The sequence below is a fragment of the Monodon monoceros genome, unplaced genomic scaffold, assembly GCF_005190385.1.
Source record: "Monodon monoceros isolate NGI ecotype Baffin Bay Population unplaced genomic scaffold, NGI_Narwhal_1 Super_Scaffold_21, whole genome shotgun sequence".
In the NCBI taxonomy this organism is placed as follows: Eukaryota; Metazoa; Chordata; class Mammalia; order Artiodactyla; family Monodontidae; genus Monodon; species Monodon monoceros.
Genome location: NW_021703778.1, coordinates 162,001,214 through 162,018,688, shown reverse-complemented (window position 1 = coordinate 162,018,688; position 17,475 = coordinate 162,001,214). Strand labels below are relative to the sequence as shown.

General features: G+C 36.8%; 1 protein-coding gene across 1 annotated transcript in view; it reads left to right on the top strand.

Annotated features, from left to right (window-relative positions):
• The first annotated feature begins 5,236 nt into the window (after positions 1-5,236).
• CATSPERB (cation channel sperm associated auxiliary subunit beta) overlaps positions 5,237-17,475 on the top strand; it is a 128,332-nt gene continuing 116,093 nt past the window's right edge. Inside the window, exons 1-3 of the mRNA XM_029236149.1 lie at positions 5,237-5,384; positions 5,705-5,783; positions 15,926-16,014. Of these exons, the coding sequence (XP_029091982.1) occupies positions 5,313-5,384; positions 5,705-5,783; positions 15,926-16,014 (240 nt within the window). The 5' untranslated portion in view covers positions 5,237-5,312. The remainder of the gene's footprint in view (positions 5,385-5,704; positions 5,784-15,925; positions 16,015-17,475) is intronic.

Sequence of the window (17,475 nt, the reverse complement as noted above, 5' to 3'; positions counted from 1 at the left end):
AGAAACAAAGGAAAATACTGATAAATTTGATTGCATCAGATTTGAATTACTATGTATCAAAGCCCATTGTAAACAAAATTAAGTGACTAATTGGGTTTAATATTCATTGTAAATATTGCAAGAAATTCTTTTACCATTTCACAAGCAAAACACTAAAATTCCAACAGAAAATGGTCAAGAATATGTCCAGATAATTTATAGAAGACAAAATGGCTAACAAGCATATCTTAAATATTAAATTGCACCAATATTTTAAAAAGTAAAACAATGAGATACTTTTTTGCCTATCAAACTATTACAGATTATATCTAATTCTCAACACTACATTTTTTTTTAACCGTATGTCCCACAGGCATTTCTCTTTTCTTCTTTTAATTCATTAATTTATTTATTTTTGGCTGTGTTGGGTCTTCGTTGCTGTGCACAGGCATTCTGTAGTTGCAGTGAGTGGGGGGCTACTCTTCATTGGGGTGTGCAGGCTTCTCATTGTGGTGGCTTCTCTTGTTGCGGAGCACAGGCTCTAGGGCATGTGGGCTTCAGTAGTCACAGCTCATGGGCTCAGTAGTTGTGGCTTGCGGGCTCTAGAGCGCAGGCTCAGTAGTTGTGTCACATGGGCTTAGTTGCTTTGAGGCATGTGGGATCTTCCCAGACCAGGGCTCAAACCCACATCCCCCGCATTGGCAGGTGGATTCTTAACTGCTGCTCCACCAGGGAAGCCCCAAACACTGCATTTTCTGGAAAGCAATTTTCCAACATATACCAAGAATCTTAAATATATTTATATCCTAAAGAAATATATTTAAATGCAGGGAAAGATTTTTGTTCAGGATTATTCAGTTATACTATTCATAACAGGAAAACACTGGAAACAACTGAATGACTTATGTTTAAATAATTTGTAGTTATTTTAGATATGTAATTGTGAAAAAAATTTTTAAAGTTGAATTACATGAAAAAATGGCCAGAATAACAATGACTGAAAGCTATATACTGAAGCTATATACAGAAGGATCCTATGTGAAACACATAAATGTGTAGGGAACAGATTGTAGAAATAGGTCAAAGTGTTAATAGTGCTTATATCTGATTGTTGGTTTATGGGTAATTAATTTCTCTGTACCTGTTTGTATTTTTCAAGTTTTGCACAATGAGCACTTTTATAGTCGGAGAAAAATTGCAGAAAAAGTCAAAGTCATCCTTCCAATGAGCCCCTTTCCTTGTCCCCAAATTTCCTAACTAGATGCCCCGTGCCTGTCTTGTTTTCCAGGGAGAAGAACATTTTCATTTTACTGTTACAGATAAAAGCTCTGCTATGGGAGCTTTCGTTCAAATCAAAGTGTAATTCAGCAGTAACTGACTGAAAGCAGATCCTTACCCTTAATAGGGGAGGAACTGAGTCTTTATTGGGAGAGAGATTTTGTTGAGTTTTGCACATTGTTGCAGGTTGAGGAGTAACTTTTTTCTTTCAGCTAAAGTCACCAGAAAATGTGAGAGAAAGTTTTTCTTACATGGGCTCTTTAGGAATAGGTAACCCAGATACCAGCTATCTTTCATGATATGGGTATAAGCAGATTCTACATGGCCATTTGAAGGGACTTCTGAAGGAAAACATGAATGTAAAGCAGGTTTTATTATCATCATTTAAAAAATTATTTGTTAGCTTCTGTGACCTTGATGACTAGTTAGGGTGCTAAGTAAGAAAGGTTCAGTCTCAGCCCACTGGTCAAAGGCAGGCTGAGTGGGTATAATCAACTCCACCAAGGACATTTACACAAGAATGAACCTGAAGAGCAGATTGGCATATCATTTGGTCTTACTGATTCCCATGCACAAGTAGCTCATTCCTATCTTTTTGCTTTGTGTATTTAATTTTCTTGCTTACCCTATCAATAAGGTCTTTATTCTTTTAAGTCCCACTCTTCCTTCAGGACACTGATGTGAACACAGAAAATGATCTTTGGTGCTCTTTGAAGAGGCAGTTAATTGGAAATTCCAACTGCCTGTCCTTTAGATTTTTCTAAGCATGCTTCTGTACTTGGTAGCAGCTGATTGGCTGTTACCGAAGTTAAGTGGACCACTAAACCAGTAAACTGTGAAAACTCAGCTCCCAGTTTTGGGTCTTCTTTCTCGGCCTGTATGGAAGAAAGCTTGGGAAAATATAAAAAAGAAAAGTGCAACTGGTTGGGCACCCCACTAAGAAGGAATTACAGTAAGAAATAAGGGCCCTACTATAGTATGAATTTACAGTATAATCACTCGCCCATGATAATAGAGTAACTACAAATGAACCGGTAGGTTCCTCCTTTGGGACAATTCCCAATATTTATTTGACGCCAGAGAATAGAAAATACCCAGATATATGACCTATATCTGACGGTTACATGAAACTCATAAGCATTAAATGGGAATAATAAGTGGGGATAATTTGACTGTTAAGGATGCATAGGAGAGTGTGATGAAGATAAAGAAGTTGCTTCAATGTATAAAGATATGGATTCAGAGCTAATATTTATCAAGTGCTTAGTCTGTGTAAAGTAGCTAGCTGTTAGATGTTTTAGTATATTATTCATTTAATTCTCACAACAACCCTGTGAAGTGTTATCCCTATTTTACTGAATAGAAAGTAAACTTGAAGAAGTTAAGTAACTTTCCAAAGATCAAACATCTCAGTGGGCAGAGCTGATCTTAGGCCAAAGTCTGTGCCTTTTCTCTAACCATGAGATAATTGTTGAAAGAAGGTAGTACCAAATTGAGAAAGTCATAATATTGAAGAAGGAGAAGAATGAGACTAATGTATGTATGAAGCAGAATTATGGTGAACAAATTTAGCAGTTTTGGTGAGCGGTCAAATCTACTCAAGAATGTAGTGTGGAATAAGTTTTGAAATTTTCATTTTGTGGCATCTTTTTACACTGACTAGATCAATTCAATCAGGAGACCTTGGTTCTAAGCCCAACTCTGTAACTAGCTAGTAACGGACTTTGGACATGTTACTTAATGTCTCATATGTCAACTCTAAAGTAAAGTACATTTCATCTCTAAATTAAGAAAAATTATATATATAATTATATATATAAGCTATAAATATGAATTTATATATATGGGCTGAATTATTAGAGTAAGGGAATATGCAGCTAGCACAAAGCCATGCAGTGTTCAAAGATCACTCCTTGGCTGTCTTGTCCGTAAATATGCTCTCTTGGGTTTCCTTTCCTTAATGAAAGCATTTAAAAGCCTTTCAAATTAAGTTTTTAGTTTTTGACTCAAAGACAGGTACAGTCAAATCCACTTAAATGAAATTAGAGATCTTCTTATATTTACTTGAGAGAACTGAATTGGAACAACTTTGAAGATAACTTATTAAGACGTCATCCAAACTGGGGTCCTGGAATATAATACATTTCAGACAGTATTTCAGGGATGAGGAAAGCTTATGGGTTCTAATAATGGTGTTATGTCATTTAATTTGAATGTTTAGCAAAATAATACAAGATTTTCCTGGTAAGGGCACTATTTTCAAAGTTTGTCTCTGGTAACTTCTCCATTTAATGTTAACTTCATTCTTATACCAAAAATAATATTGAGCCTAGCACCGTGCAGATGTAATTTTGATGGACCATTTATTTCCTCTTACCTTGTGAAAACAAGTTGTTTTCTTAGATGACTAAAAAATGCACTTAAAAAACAATTTCTCCCCTAACCATGTGATAAGGGTGAGGAATTCAAAATCCAACAAATGTTGAGCTTTCTACTGTCAGTTAAATGTATTGAATCAAGAAAATCAATTTTGAGGGAAGAAAAACATCAGTTAAATTTAATTTACTCAGCAGTTGTCAGGAACCCCAAAGGATCTGGAATTTACTCTTCCTATAGCTGGCGAGTCAGTCTGTTACTGTTTCTTGGGTGCTGGCAAAAGATACAGACTCCTGGGTCAGAGATGTAGGACTTTATCACTCACAGCAAAAGCAGTAGTCACTGTCAACATGATGTTCACCCCAGTTCCCCATGTCCCCTTCCTCCCTCCCTCCTCCCACCCTAGTCCCATGGACTCTCATGCTGTATTAGTTTACTAGGGCTAACAAGGTACCACACACTGAGTGGTTTAAGCAACAGAAATTTATTGTCTCACAGCTCTGGAGTTTAGAAGTCTGAGATTATCCCGACCCTGGATTTGGGTCGGTTTCCCTGATGTGCAGCAAAGCCAGTCTGACACCGGGTTGTGGTGAAGGAAAGTACGTATGTTGCAGGGTGCCAAGAAAGGAGAATGTGCAGCTAGTACTCAAAGGACCTGAACTCCCTGATGGCTTTCAGGGAAGGGTTTTTAAAGGCACCATTAGGGATGTGGGTTGCAGGGGTGCCTGATCAGTTCGTGGACATTCTTCTGATTGATTGGCAGTGAGGTAACAGGGTGATGTTTCCAGAGTCAACATCATCAACTTTCTGATCCCAACTGGTCTGGGGTCTGTGTGCTTATGGTCAGCTGTTTCCATCTGGTGGGAGTCTAGTTTCTGTAAAAACAACTTAGGAATGTGCTTCAGACATTGTTATCTATGTCCTTAATGGACGAACTAAAGGTCCTGTGACTCTGCTATATGGATGATCTTTTGTTTAAATTGTTACCAGTTTACTTCCCTGGCCCAACAGTTATTCTTTATTATTATATGTTCACATTTTCCTAATCATTAACTCTTTAGCCAGCCTTTTGAGACTCGGGAGAAACCTGAAGACGTCAGGAGAAACCTCTTATACTTCAAGAGATGCGGGGCACAGAGAGTCCCGAACGAAGTGAGTGGGTACCAAAGGGTCCTGCTCAGTTTCAACATCAAGATGTTAGCAGAGCTAGTTCCCTTTGAGAGCCACGAGGGAAGGATCTGTTCCAGGCCTCTCACCTTGGCTTGTAAATGGCTGCCTTCTCCCTGTGTCTTCATATCATCTTCTACCTGTACAAGAGTGTGTCCAAATTTCGCCTTCTTATAAAGACACCAGTTATACTGGATTAGGGCCTACCCTAATGATTTCATTTTAACTTAATTACTTCTGTAAAGACCCTATCTCCAAATATGACCACATTCTGATATACTGGGGTTTAGGACTTCAGCATATGAATATGGGAGGGGGGAACAATTCAGCCCATGACGGATGCTTGCTAACACACATAGTGGTGTGCATTACAGGAGAAGAACACGGAGCTGGGAGATTCACCATGGAAACAAGCCTGTGCTTGTCCAGAGGATGTTACCTCATGCCTCAAGGCTGCTTGCTGCAAACACAACTCTGAGAAAAGGGCCTTGCATTCCTGGCACACAGCAAGGATGTGCAGGGGTGCTCAGGACTCACATGGATTGTCTCTCCCAAGAGCAATGCTGTCACAGTCTCAGATCAAGGTACAACTGTACCATCCTGAGTATCAAGTGAGGTTGTGTTTTACACAGATGTAGAATTGATCATGCCTTTCTAACATTTGCAGAAAACCCTGAGACACAGCTCTTTAGTTTGCAATAATTATATTTATAAATATCTTTAATACCAGTTAAGGAGTAAGTGTAGAGCTTAGTCAATTGTTGTCTGCTTTTGTCACAAAATGAGAAATATTTTTAATTCAAAGAAGAGATGATTTCTTTACTATGCCATTGTTTATAGCAAAAGGAACTAAAAAGTATCTTCAGAGTAATTGAATGGAAATAATTCTTTTTTCTTCCAACAGATGGAATTGCCACTTTTATATGTTACGATTTTACTTTTGAACATTTTTGATTTTTCATCAGGAATAACATATAATAAAGGTAAGTTTCAGACTCTTTTTACTCTCTAAAATAGAGAATATCTTCTCAAGACTTCCCCTTTATACCCCTTCCTCACTAACAGTTAAAATATTTTTCTCTTAGTACTTCTTCTTTACCTTATCTTCCAGTTTTTCCCAGGTATTATCTATTGTACTCTGGTCCAGAGGTTTCTAATAATATCATTGTGTACATCGGGACTTTTCTTTTGTTATAGTATTTCATTACTTATAAGTCATAGAATATTTAAATTTTAAGGAACATTTTATATTTGCGAAACTTGAATTATTTGGATAGATCTTTTTGATTTTTCCTCCATGAATGGTTGCATGTACGATGAATTGTAAACTGAATTATAGGCTAATAGACTGAGAATTTTCTGAAATTAATACATGGATTAAATTGCCCAATAGGACTTTCATGGTGTAAAACTTTGCAAAAGGAATAAGACAAATCCACCTCCATTTGTGCAGATTGTATAGATTCTGTAGTATCCTGAACTGGATCTACCAGAATATAGTTGATGGTCAAAAAATTGTTGACTGAGTGGTTGGAGAGACTCAGGCTCTCTTCTACACATGGGTGTGTTGCAGAATTGGGTGAGTTCTGAGATGAACCAGTTCTAGGTCCTATATTCCACTAGAGAATATATTACACAAGTATGGACATAACCAAAGATTGGATAGTCACTGGCAAACTTATGAGATTTCAGAGAAGGGAGAATGTACTTCCAACTGGGGCAGGGGATGGAGTGAGTCAGAGAAAACACTGTATGAAAGATATCAATCCATATTTGTCCCCCAAATGTCTGTACATGCATGGGGAAGAGCATCCTACAAAGACAACATCAGGTAAGTGATGAATAAAGTCGTAGAGGTAGGCAACCACAGAACATGATGGGAGCAGTAAATAGTTCATTCTGACTTGAATGAAGGAATAGAAGAAGTAAAATGTTCTGGAAAGATAGGAAACTGGCTTATATTATAGAGGTACTTGAATGCCAAGCTAAGGAATTTGGGCTTTAGTCTATATTCATTGGAAAGTCATTTAAGATGACTGGGTAGGGGAGTAACATCTCAAAGCTACAGTTTAGGAAGATTAATATGGCAGCATTATGTAAAGTAGATTGGTGAAGGGAAAGTTGGGAGGCAGAGAGAACAGACAGAAGACGATGACAGTAGTTTACACCATATCTTCAGTCATGAAGTCAGTTTTTTGGTCATGCATTGCAACAGTTGAAAAAAAAAAGTGTAAGCTTGGTTCTCTAATATTTTCTATTTATTTTTCTTGTACTACTGTACTAATATATTGTGTACCTTGTAAACCTACACAAAAACCAGAAATTAAAAGGGGATGAAAAAGGATGAAATAATCTTTTAAAATTATTATAAACTATACTGATCAACATCATAAAATTCTTTGAAATTTTAAGATTTTTGGTGAGAAAATGTGATGTAAATATTTGTTTTTAAATCTTGGAGTCAAAGTTTATAGAGATTTGAATATCTGGCTCTAATTCAATTTATTTTGGTATTTGACTTTAATTAGCTATTATATTAAAAATATATCTCGCAAATTTTTGTATATATAAATGGGATAAATGCATGTTGGCTTAATGAATAAATCATGATACTCATTTTTCAATCCCATCTATCAACTTTGTAAAGGTTTTTATTGAAAAAATTTTAGATAGCTTCCAGCTTTCTGTATGTCAATCAACTTTTTTCCATTTTAAGCAAATAGTTCCAAACTTCATTGAAATTCATTTGAAATATTTAAATCAAGTAAAAAAAATTTCCATTTTCAAGTTTCTAAAGTATTGCAGATATGACAGTTATTATAGATGATATATTTATGAGATTTCCAGTAACAAAATCACATACTAATGTGAACATTTCCAGCTGCCTATATTCAAAATGCTCTCTCCACAGCATGCATTTTTAAGGTATTTAATTTAATGTTCATTGTTCAAATGAACCTTCAGTTTGGATGGACAGACTGAGTCCTGATTTACTTTTTGAAACTATGTGTCAGCATATTCCTGACAGCCATTTGTCATTTCAAAAAGATAAATGGAAATCAAAAAAGCTGGAGTAGAAATTCTCATATCAGAAAAAATAGACTTTAAAATAAAGACTATTACAAGAGACAAAGAAGGACACTAAATAATGATCAAGAGACCAATCCAAGAAGAAGATATAACAATTGTAAATATTTATGCACCCAGCATAGGAGCACCTCAATACATAAGGCAAATGTTAACAGGCATAAAAGGGGAAATTGACAGTAACACAATCATAGTAGGGGACTTTAACACCCCACTTTCACCAATGGGCAGATCAACCAAAATGAAAATAAATAAGGAAACACAAACTTTAAATGATACATTAAACAAGATGGACTTAATTGATATTTATAGGACAATCTATCCAAAAACAACAGAATACACTTTCTTCTGAAGTGCTTATGGAACATTCTCCAGCATAGATCATATCTTGAGTCACAAATCAAGCCTTGGTAAATTTAAGAAAAATGAAATCGTATCAAGTATCTTTCCCAACCACAATTCTATGAGACTAGATATCAAATACAGGAAAACATCTGTAAAAAGTACAGACACATGGAGGCTAAACAATATGCTACTAAATAATCAAGAGATCACTGAAGAAATCAAAAGATACCTAGAAACAAATGACAATGAAAACATGACGGCCCAAAACCTATGGGATGCAGCAAAAGCAGTTCTAAGAGGGAAGTTTAGAGCAATACAATCCTACCTCAAGAAACAAGAAACATCTAAAATAAACAAACTAACCTTATACCTAAAGCAATTAGAGAAAGAAGAACAAAAAAAACCCAAAGTTAGTAGAAGGAAAGAAGTCATAAAGATCAGATAAGAAATGAAAAAGAAATGAAGGAACCGATAGCAAAGATCAATAAAACTAAAAGCTGGTTCTTTGAGAAGATAAACAAAATTGATAAACCATTAGCCAGACTCATCAAGAAAAAAAGGGAGAACACTCAAATCAACAGAATTAGAAATGAAAAAGGAGAAGTAACAACTGACACTGCAGAAATACAAAGATTCATGAGAGATTACTACAAGCAACTATTTGCTAATAAAATGGACAACCTAGAAGAAATGGACAAATTCTCAGAAAATCACAACCTTCTGAGAATAAACCAGGAAGAAATAGAAAATATGAACAGACCAATCACAAGCATCAAAATTGAAACTGTGATTAAAACTCTCCCAACAAACAAAAACCCAGGACCAGATGGATTCACAGGTGAATTCTATCAAACATTTAGAGAAGAGCTAACACCTATACTTCTCAAACTCTTCCAAAATATAGCAGAGGGAGGGACACTTCCAAATTCATTCTACAAGGCCACCATCACCCTGATACCAAAACCAGACAGAGATGTTACAAAAAAAGAAAACTATAGGCCAATATCACAGATGAACATAGATGCAAAACTCCTCAACAAAATACTAGCAAACAGAATCCAGCAGCACATTAAAAGAATCATACACCATGATCAAGTGGGGTTTATCCCAGGAATGCAAGGATTCTTCAATATATGCAAATCAATCAATGTGAGGCACCATATCAACAAATTGAAGGATCAAAACCGTATGATCATCTCAATAGATGCAGAAAAAGCTTTTGACAAAGTTCAACACCCATTTATGATAAAAAATCTCCAGAAAGTAGGAATAGAGGGAACTTACCTCAGTATAGTAAAGGCCATAAATGACAAACACACAGCCAACATCGTTCTCAATGGTGAAAAACTGAAACCATTTCCTCTAAGATCAGGCACAGAACAAGATTGCCCACTCTCACCACTATTATTCAACATAGTTTTGGAAGTTTTAGCCACAGCAATCAGAGAAGAAAAAGAAATAGAAGGAATCCAAATCAGAAAAGAAGAAGTAAAACTGTCACTGTTTGCAGATGACATGATACTATACATAGAGAATCCTAAAGGTGCCACTAGAAAACTACTAGAGCTAATCAATGAATTGGGTAAAGTAGCAGGATACAAAATTAATGCACAAAAATCTCTTGCATTCCTATACACTAATAATGAAAAATCTGAAAGAGAAATTAAGGAAACACTCCCATTTACCATTGCAACAAAAAGAATAAAATACCTAGGAATAAATCTACCTAGGGAGACAAAAGACCTGTATGCAGAAAACTATAAGACACTGATGAAATAAATTAAAGATGATACGAACAGATGGAGAGATATACCATGTTCTTGGATTGGAAGAATCAACATTGTGGAAATGACTCTACTACCTAAAGCAATCTACAGAATCAATTGAATCCATATCAAACTACCAATGGCATTTTTCACAGAACTAGAACAAAAAATTTCACAATTTGTATGGAAACACTAAAGACCCCAAATAACCAAAGCAATTTTGAGAAAGAAAGATGGAGTTGGAGGATTCAGGCTCCCTGACTTCAGACTATACCACAAAGCTACAGTAATCAAGACAGTACGGGTCTGGCACAAAAACAGACATATAGATCAATGGAACAGGATAGAAAGCCCAGAGATACACCCACGCACCTATGGTCACCGTATTTTTGATAAAGGAGGCAAGAATATACAACAGAGAAAAGACAGCCTCTTCAATAAGTGGTGCTGGGAAAACTGGACAGCTACATGTAAAAGAATGAAGTTAGAACACTCCCTAACACCATGCACAAAAATAAACTCAAAATGGATTAAAGACCTAAATGTAAGGCCAGACACTATAAAACTCTTCAAGGAAAACATAGGCAGAACACTCTGTGACATAAATCACAGCAAGATCCTTTTTGACCCACCTGCTAGAGAAATGGAAATAAAAACAAAAATAAACAAATGGGACCTAATGAAACTTAAAATCTTTTGCACAGCAAAGGAAACCATAATCAAGACAAAAAGACAACCCTCAGAATGGGAGAAAGTATTTGCAAATGAAGCAACTGACAAAGGATTAATCTCCAAAATATACAAGCAGCTCATGCAGCCCAATATCCAGAAAACAAACAGTCCAATCCAAAAATGGGCAGAAGATCTAAATCAACATTTTTCCAAAGAAGATTTGCAGATTGCCAACAAACACATGAAAGGATGCTCAACATCTCTAATCATTAGACAAATGCAAATCAAAACTACAGTGAGGTATCCCCTCACACCAGTCAGAATGGCCATCACCAAAAAATCTACAAACAATAAATGCTGGAGAGGGTATGGAGAAAAGGGAACCCTCTTGCACTGTTGGTGGGAATGTAAATTGATACAGCCACTATGGAGAAAAGTATGGAGATTCCTTAAAAACTAAAAATAGAACTACCACATGACCCAGCAATCCCACTACTGGGCATATACCCTAAGAAAACCTTAATTCAAAAAGAGTCATGTACCACAATGTTCACTGCAGCTCTATTCACAATAGCCAGGACATGGAAGCAACCTAAGTGTTCATCGACAGATGAATGGATAAAGAAGATGTGGCACATATATACAATGGAATATTACTGTCAATAGAATATAGTCTGTCATACAGAGGAGTGAAGGAAGTCAGAAAGAGAAACACAGATACCGTATGCTAACACATTTATATGGAATCTAAAAAAAACAAAAAGGTTCTGAAGAACCTAGGGGCAGGACAGGAGTAAAGATGCAGACGTAGAGAATGGATTTGAGGACATGGGGAGGGGGAAGGGTAAGCTGAGAAGAAATGAGAGAGTGACACTGACATATATACACTACCAAATGTAAAATAGGTAGCTAGTGGGAAGCAGCCACATAGCACAGGGAGATCAGCTTGTTGCTTTGTGACCAACTAGAGGGGTGGGATAGGGAGGGTGGGAGGGAGATGAAAGAGGGAGGGGATACGGGCATATATGTATAGGTATAGCTGATTCACTTTGTTATACAGCAACAACTAACGCAACAATGTAAGGCTATTATACTCCAATAAAGATGTTTAAAAAAAAAGGGTCAGAAAATTTAAAACACTTTTTAAAAAGTAATATAAAAATATCCCTTACTCATCTTTGTACAGTTTTTTAAGAAGTACTTTGCCATTGTATACCACCAAAACCCATGTTTGTTACAAAAGATGTTTGTAGTCACCCTTCATCTAGCCTTACCTCTGATGTCCTTCAGTACTTTTGCAGCATCTGGCTTCAACTTCATTGAGACAAAGAAAAACAGAGCTGGACAATATTTAAAGCTGTAAAACTACAATTTATTCAGGGACTATTGCAATTGAGGAAAAAAGATCTCAGTATAGAACTAGTCTCAATTCCAAATACAACATAGGCAAGTGGGAATTTATAGCCAAGGAGCAGGTTCATTGTGGGGGAAATTGTGTCTTTGGATGGAAAATTACTAAGAGGAGACATCAAGAGTAGGGAGGATTCTTGCTCAGCTAACCAAACAGTATTCTTGCTGAGGGCAGGCCAGCATGACCATTTGGGTGGATGGTAGGGGATGAGGAATTTGAGTAGATATTGAGAGTGGTTAGATATCAAGGATGGAGGGGGGGGGCCTTCCCTTGGTGGTGCAGTGGTTAAGAATCCGTCTGCCAATGCAGCGTACACGGGTTTAAGCCCTGGTCTGGGAAGATCCCACATGCTGCGGAGCAGCTAAGCCTGTGCGCCACAACTACTGAGCCTGTGCTCTAGAGCCTGTGTGCCACAAATCCCTGCAACAAGAGAAGCCACCACAATAAGAAGCTTGCACACGGCAACAAGGAGTAGCCCCTGCTCACTGCAACTAGAGAAAGCCCGTGTGCAGCAACAAAAGACCCAATGCAGCCACAATAAATAAATAAATTAATTTTAAAAAAAAAGGTTGGGGAGGGGGGTTTCTCTCTAAGATAACTTAGCAGGATTCTTGTGAAAATAGCTATGCTGGTCTAGTAAGGGATAGGGCCTATCCTCTTCATCAAATCAAGTCCTGCCTTTTTCCAAGAAGGAGCCCGAATTTATGCCCCAGATTAGAGGAATACATATGACATTGATGAGTGGTCCCATCACAGCCTCTTTCCTCAAACTCAAGATAAGGAGAAGGGATAGAGGATTCTGGGAAGATGGCAGAGTGAGAAGCACAAGAAATCTGCCTCCCCAACTGGACAACAACTGCACTGGCTGAATCTGTCTGATATAACTTTTTTGGAACTCTGGAGTCTGCTGAAGGCTTACAACTTCTAGGGGAAGGCTTGGACAGTAAGTTGCAGTTAATTTCAGTCATTGTCAACTCTTATCACAGTAGAAACTACCCATGCCCCACCCTCAGCCTCATGGCATGCAGCTGTGCACGTGTTCCTGGAGCAGTCACACACAGCTTGCAGAAGCTAGGGTGGGCAAAAAGGACCCTGTCTTCCAAGTATTGAGGATCTGTACTCTGATTGCTGCTTCTGATCACAGAGATGCAACGAGGCAGGCAGCCATTGTTATTGTACCTCCCCTCATTGTTGCAAACTCCTCTCCCTCAGCTGAACAGATTTTCAAGGAACTTAAAGGGCCAGTGCCCTTTTTACCCCCTTTTTCATTTTTCATGTTTTTCCTCTTTGGGAGCCATACATTAAAGACTATCAAAAAAAACACAAACAAAAAAAACTGCATTTAAGGGGATAAATTACAAAGTGACAACACATGCCCAGGGAAAAATGACACAGGCTCATAAAAGACCTAAGAAGACCTTAAATTTACACCTGAGGTTGATCCTTGATACAGAGACAGCCTACAACAATTTTTTAGAAACCCAAAAGACAAAAACAGTAACCAAAAAAAGCAAATTCTGGGGAATGAACAGAATCTAATTTCCAGAATTACCACACTATTACATTCAACTGTCCAGTTTTCAACAGAAAATTATAAGACATACAAAGAAACAGGAAAGTATGGCCCATTAAAGGAAAAAAATAAGTCACCAGAAATTATCCTGAAGAAAGATTGGATGGCAGATCTACTAGACAAAGACTTTAAAACAACCATGTTAAAGTTGCTTCCAAAACCAAAGAAGATGTGGAGAAGGTCAAGAAAACAATGTATGAGCAAAATGGAAGTATCAATAGAGAAATAGAAAACCTGAAACGAAACCAAGAAGAAATGCAGGGGCTGAAAAGTACAATAACTGAAATGAAAAACTCACTAGAGGGATTCAAAGGCAGGTTTAAGCAGGCAGAAGAAAAAAATCAGCAACTTGAAGATAAGACAACTGTAATTATCAAGTCTCAGGAACAGAAAGAAAAAAGGTTGAAGAAAAGTGTAGAGTGTAAGAGACCTCTGGGAAACCATCAAGTGGACCAACACACATTGTGGGAGTAACAGCAGAAGAGAGAGAGAAAGGAGCAGAGAGACTATTTGAAGAAATAATGGCTAAAAACTTCCTAAATTTGATGAAAGGCATAAATATGTATAATATATATATATATCCAGAAAGCTAAGCAAACTCCAAGTCAGATGAACTGACAGAGACCTACACCAAGACACATTATAATCAAACTTTCAAAAGCCAAAGAAAATGAGAGAATCTTGAAAGCAGCAAGAGAGAAGTGAATAACCACACACAAAGAATCCTCAATTAGATAATAAGCAGATTTCTTATCAGAAACTTTGGAGTCCAGAAGGCAGTGGACTGATATATTCAAATTGCTAAAAGAAAAACCAGTCAGCCAAGAATCCTATATCTGGGAAAACTGTGCTCAAGAGTAAGGAAGAAATTAAGGCATTCCCAGGTAAACAAAAGCTGAGGGAGCTTGTTACCACTAGATTTGCCACGTAAAAAATGCTCAAGGGAGTCCTGCAAGGGGAAGTGAAAGGACACTAGACAGTCACTTGAAGCCGTAGGGAGAAATAAAGGTAAATATGTGGGTAATTATATTGTAACAATGGATTGTAACTCCACTTTTTATTTTCTACATGATTTAAGAGACTAATACATTCTAAAGAAAAAAATTGTTAGTACAAAAGTTACTATCATTGTTTGTAACTCCAAATCTTGTTTTCTACATAACTTAAGAGACTAATGCATTCAAAAGAATTATTAGTTCATGTTTTGGGGGCACACAATATTTAAAGGTATAATTTTATGATATCAACAACTGAAAGGAGTGGGGATGGAGCTTTAAAGGAGCAGAGTTTTTCTATGTTATTGGAGTTAAGCTGCTATAAATTCAAATTAGGGTAGTATACCATTAGGATGTTAAATGTAATCCCCATGGTAACCACAAAGGAAATAACTATAAAATATACATGAAAGGAATTTACATGTTTCACTACAGAAAGAAAATCAACTAAATACAAAAGAAGGCAGTAATGCAGGAATGAAGGACAAAAAAGTTATAAGGTATATAGAAAACTAATAGCAAAATGATAGAAGTAAGTCTCTCCTTATCAGTAATCACTTTAACTACAAATGGATTAAATTTCCCAATCAAAACTGGGAGATTGGCAGAATGGGTAAAAATACATGATCAAAACCAAAAACAAATAATCACACATGATCCAACTCTATGCTGTCTATGAGAGACTCTTTTATTTTATTTTATTTTATTTGGCCATGCCACAGCATGCTGGATCTTAGTTCCCTGACCAGGGAGCGAACCCATGCCCCCTGCAGTGGAAGCACAGAATCCTAACCACTGGACTGCCAGGGAATTCCCAGAGAGACTCACTTTAGAACAAGATAAGAAGGAGGGATCTTCCTCCCAACACTCCCACCCTTTGGGGAGAGGAGTCATATCAGTAGCTCTCTATCAAAACATAAATTCACTCCAATCTCCAACTTCTGTCCCTTTTATATGTTCACCAAGGTTGAGGAGTTTAAGAGTGAAGAACTGGTTTTTGGCCACCTCTGAAAATCTGTATCATAGCCTAGCACATGTTATATTTTATTTTAGTGCTCAGTCAAACCTTTCTTTTTAGTGTCCTGATATTGTATCTTTAAAATGAAAAAATAAAGTGGAAGATTTAAACTTTATCTAGAGTGATGTGAATTTAAAATATACAATTATAATTCTTATACTTTAAAAAATATTTTGTTTAAAAAATATGGTTCTTTTAATGGAAATTCTTCATTAGTGACCTAAAAAAAAAATATATATATATGTTTGTGTTATTTAGGTGATACGGAGAAACGCTTTGCCTGTGCTAGCGAAGGGTTCCCCCAAAAGAATGAAATAATCAAGTTGTATCTTTCCTCTGATGACTTGGTAAGGTCCACTAATAGCATGTGCTACACCCCCTCATATTCCTTTTAAGTGCATAGGTGAAACCAGTAGCACTGTACTCTCTTCAAATACCTTCTACTATTTTCAGACTTGGGGAGGTGAAATTTGATATAAATAATCCTTTCTATCCTTTCTATTTCATTCCACTTGGATCAAGTAAAATATTTCATTTAGCCATTCAACACCCTGGGTGGTTTGCGTTTTTTTTTTTTTTTAAGATGGCTCCATCCCTTTTTTAAAAAAACTGGCTGTAATGATCTTCATTTTTTATGGTTCTGATCTGTCCATCTGAAGTTTGACAGATGTAGCCTGTTAGCGAAAGAACGTTACCTCACATGACCTTGGGAAAGAATCTTTCCCTTTTATAACAAGTACCACATTGCAGGTGTCATTTTGGGTAGGGGATTATTTGACTCCTTTGATTCAAATAATGGCAAAATTTTTAAAAACACAACAAAATAAGATGTACTGTTAAGATAGTCATGCAGCAAATGCTAACAAAAACATAAATTAATAAAAATTTCACAAATTGTCTAAAAGTCTATGATAAATATACCAAAACGAAGAAAAACACCCCATGAGGACAAATACATTTTCCTAAAGTCTCTTTTGACTTAGTTCCCGGTTCCTTCTTAATATGCCAAACGTATATTTAGTTTTTTATTTACAACTATTGTGAAGTGCAAGCCCTTTGAGTCACACGTGTCTTTCCTATTTGTGATTAAATATTATGGAAAAGGAACGGGCTCTATAGGAAGAGAGACCTACAGAGCTGGGGTCAAATTTTGGTTCTGCCATATATGGTATGTGTGCCCTAGGGCAGGTTACCTAACCTCTCTGATCTTCAGTTTTGTCCTTTTGAAAGGGAAGTATAATCTACTTTTTGGATAGTTGTGATGTGGTAGTTCTAGAAGAAGTATTAGTAGAAATAATAGCTAGCATTTTTAAAGTGTTTGTCAGGCATTTTTCAAAATGTTTTATGTTCGTTATGACATTTAATCTTCTGTAAGATAAGTACTGTAGGGGAGTACTGAACCTCCCCTCTTAGGTTCAGTGGCTGGAGCTTGTAAAACAAACTGACAAAAGACAGATTAAGCAGGAGATTAAAATGAAGTTTGGGAATTCCCTGGCAGTCCAGTGGTTAGGACTCAGTGCTTTCACTGCTGTGACCCAGGTTGAGTCCCTGGTCTGAGAACTAAGATCCTGCAAGCCTCACGGCACAGCCAAAAAATCCCTAAAAAACAAAAACAAACAACAAACGAAACAAAAAAAAGCAGAGTTTATTTACACATGCAATGCACATACCCATGGGAGAACTCAACGATGAGTAACTCAAAGGGATCCTTAGAATTGGGAGCTTATATAATATCTTAACAAAGTGCAATAAATTGTGGAGAAGTTGAAGACAAAGGAAAAGGGTTTGGGTTTATCTCCCTGCCAAGC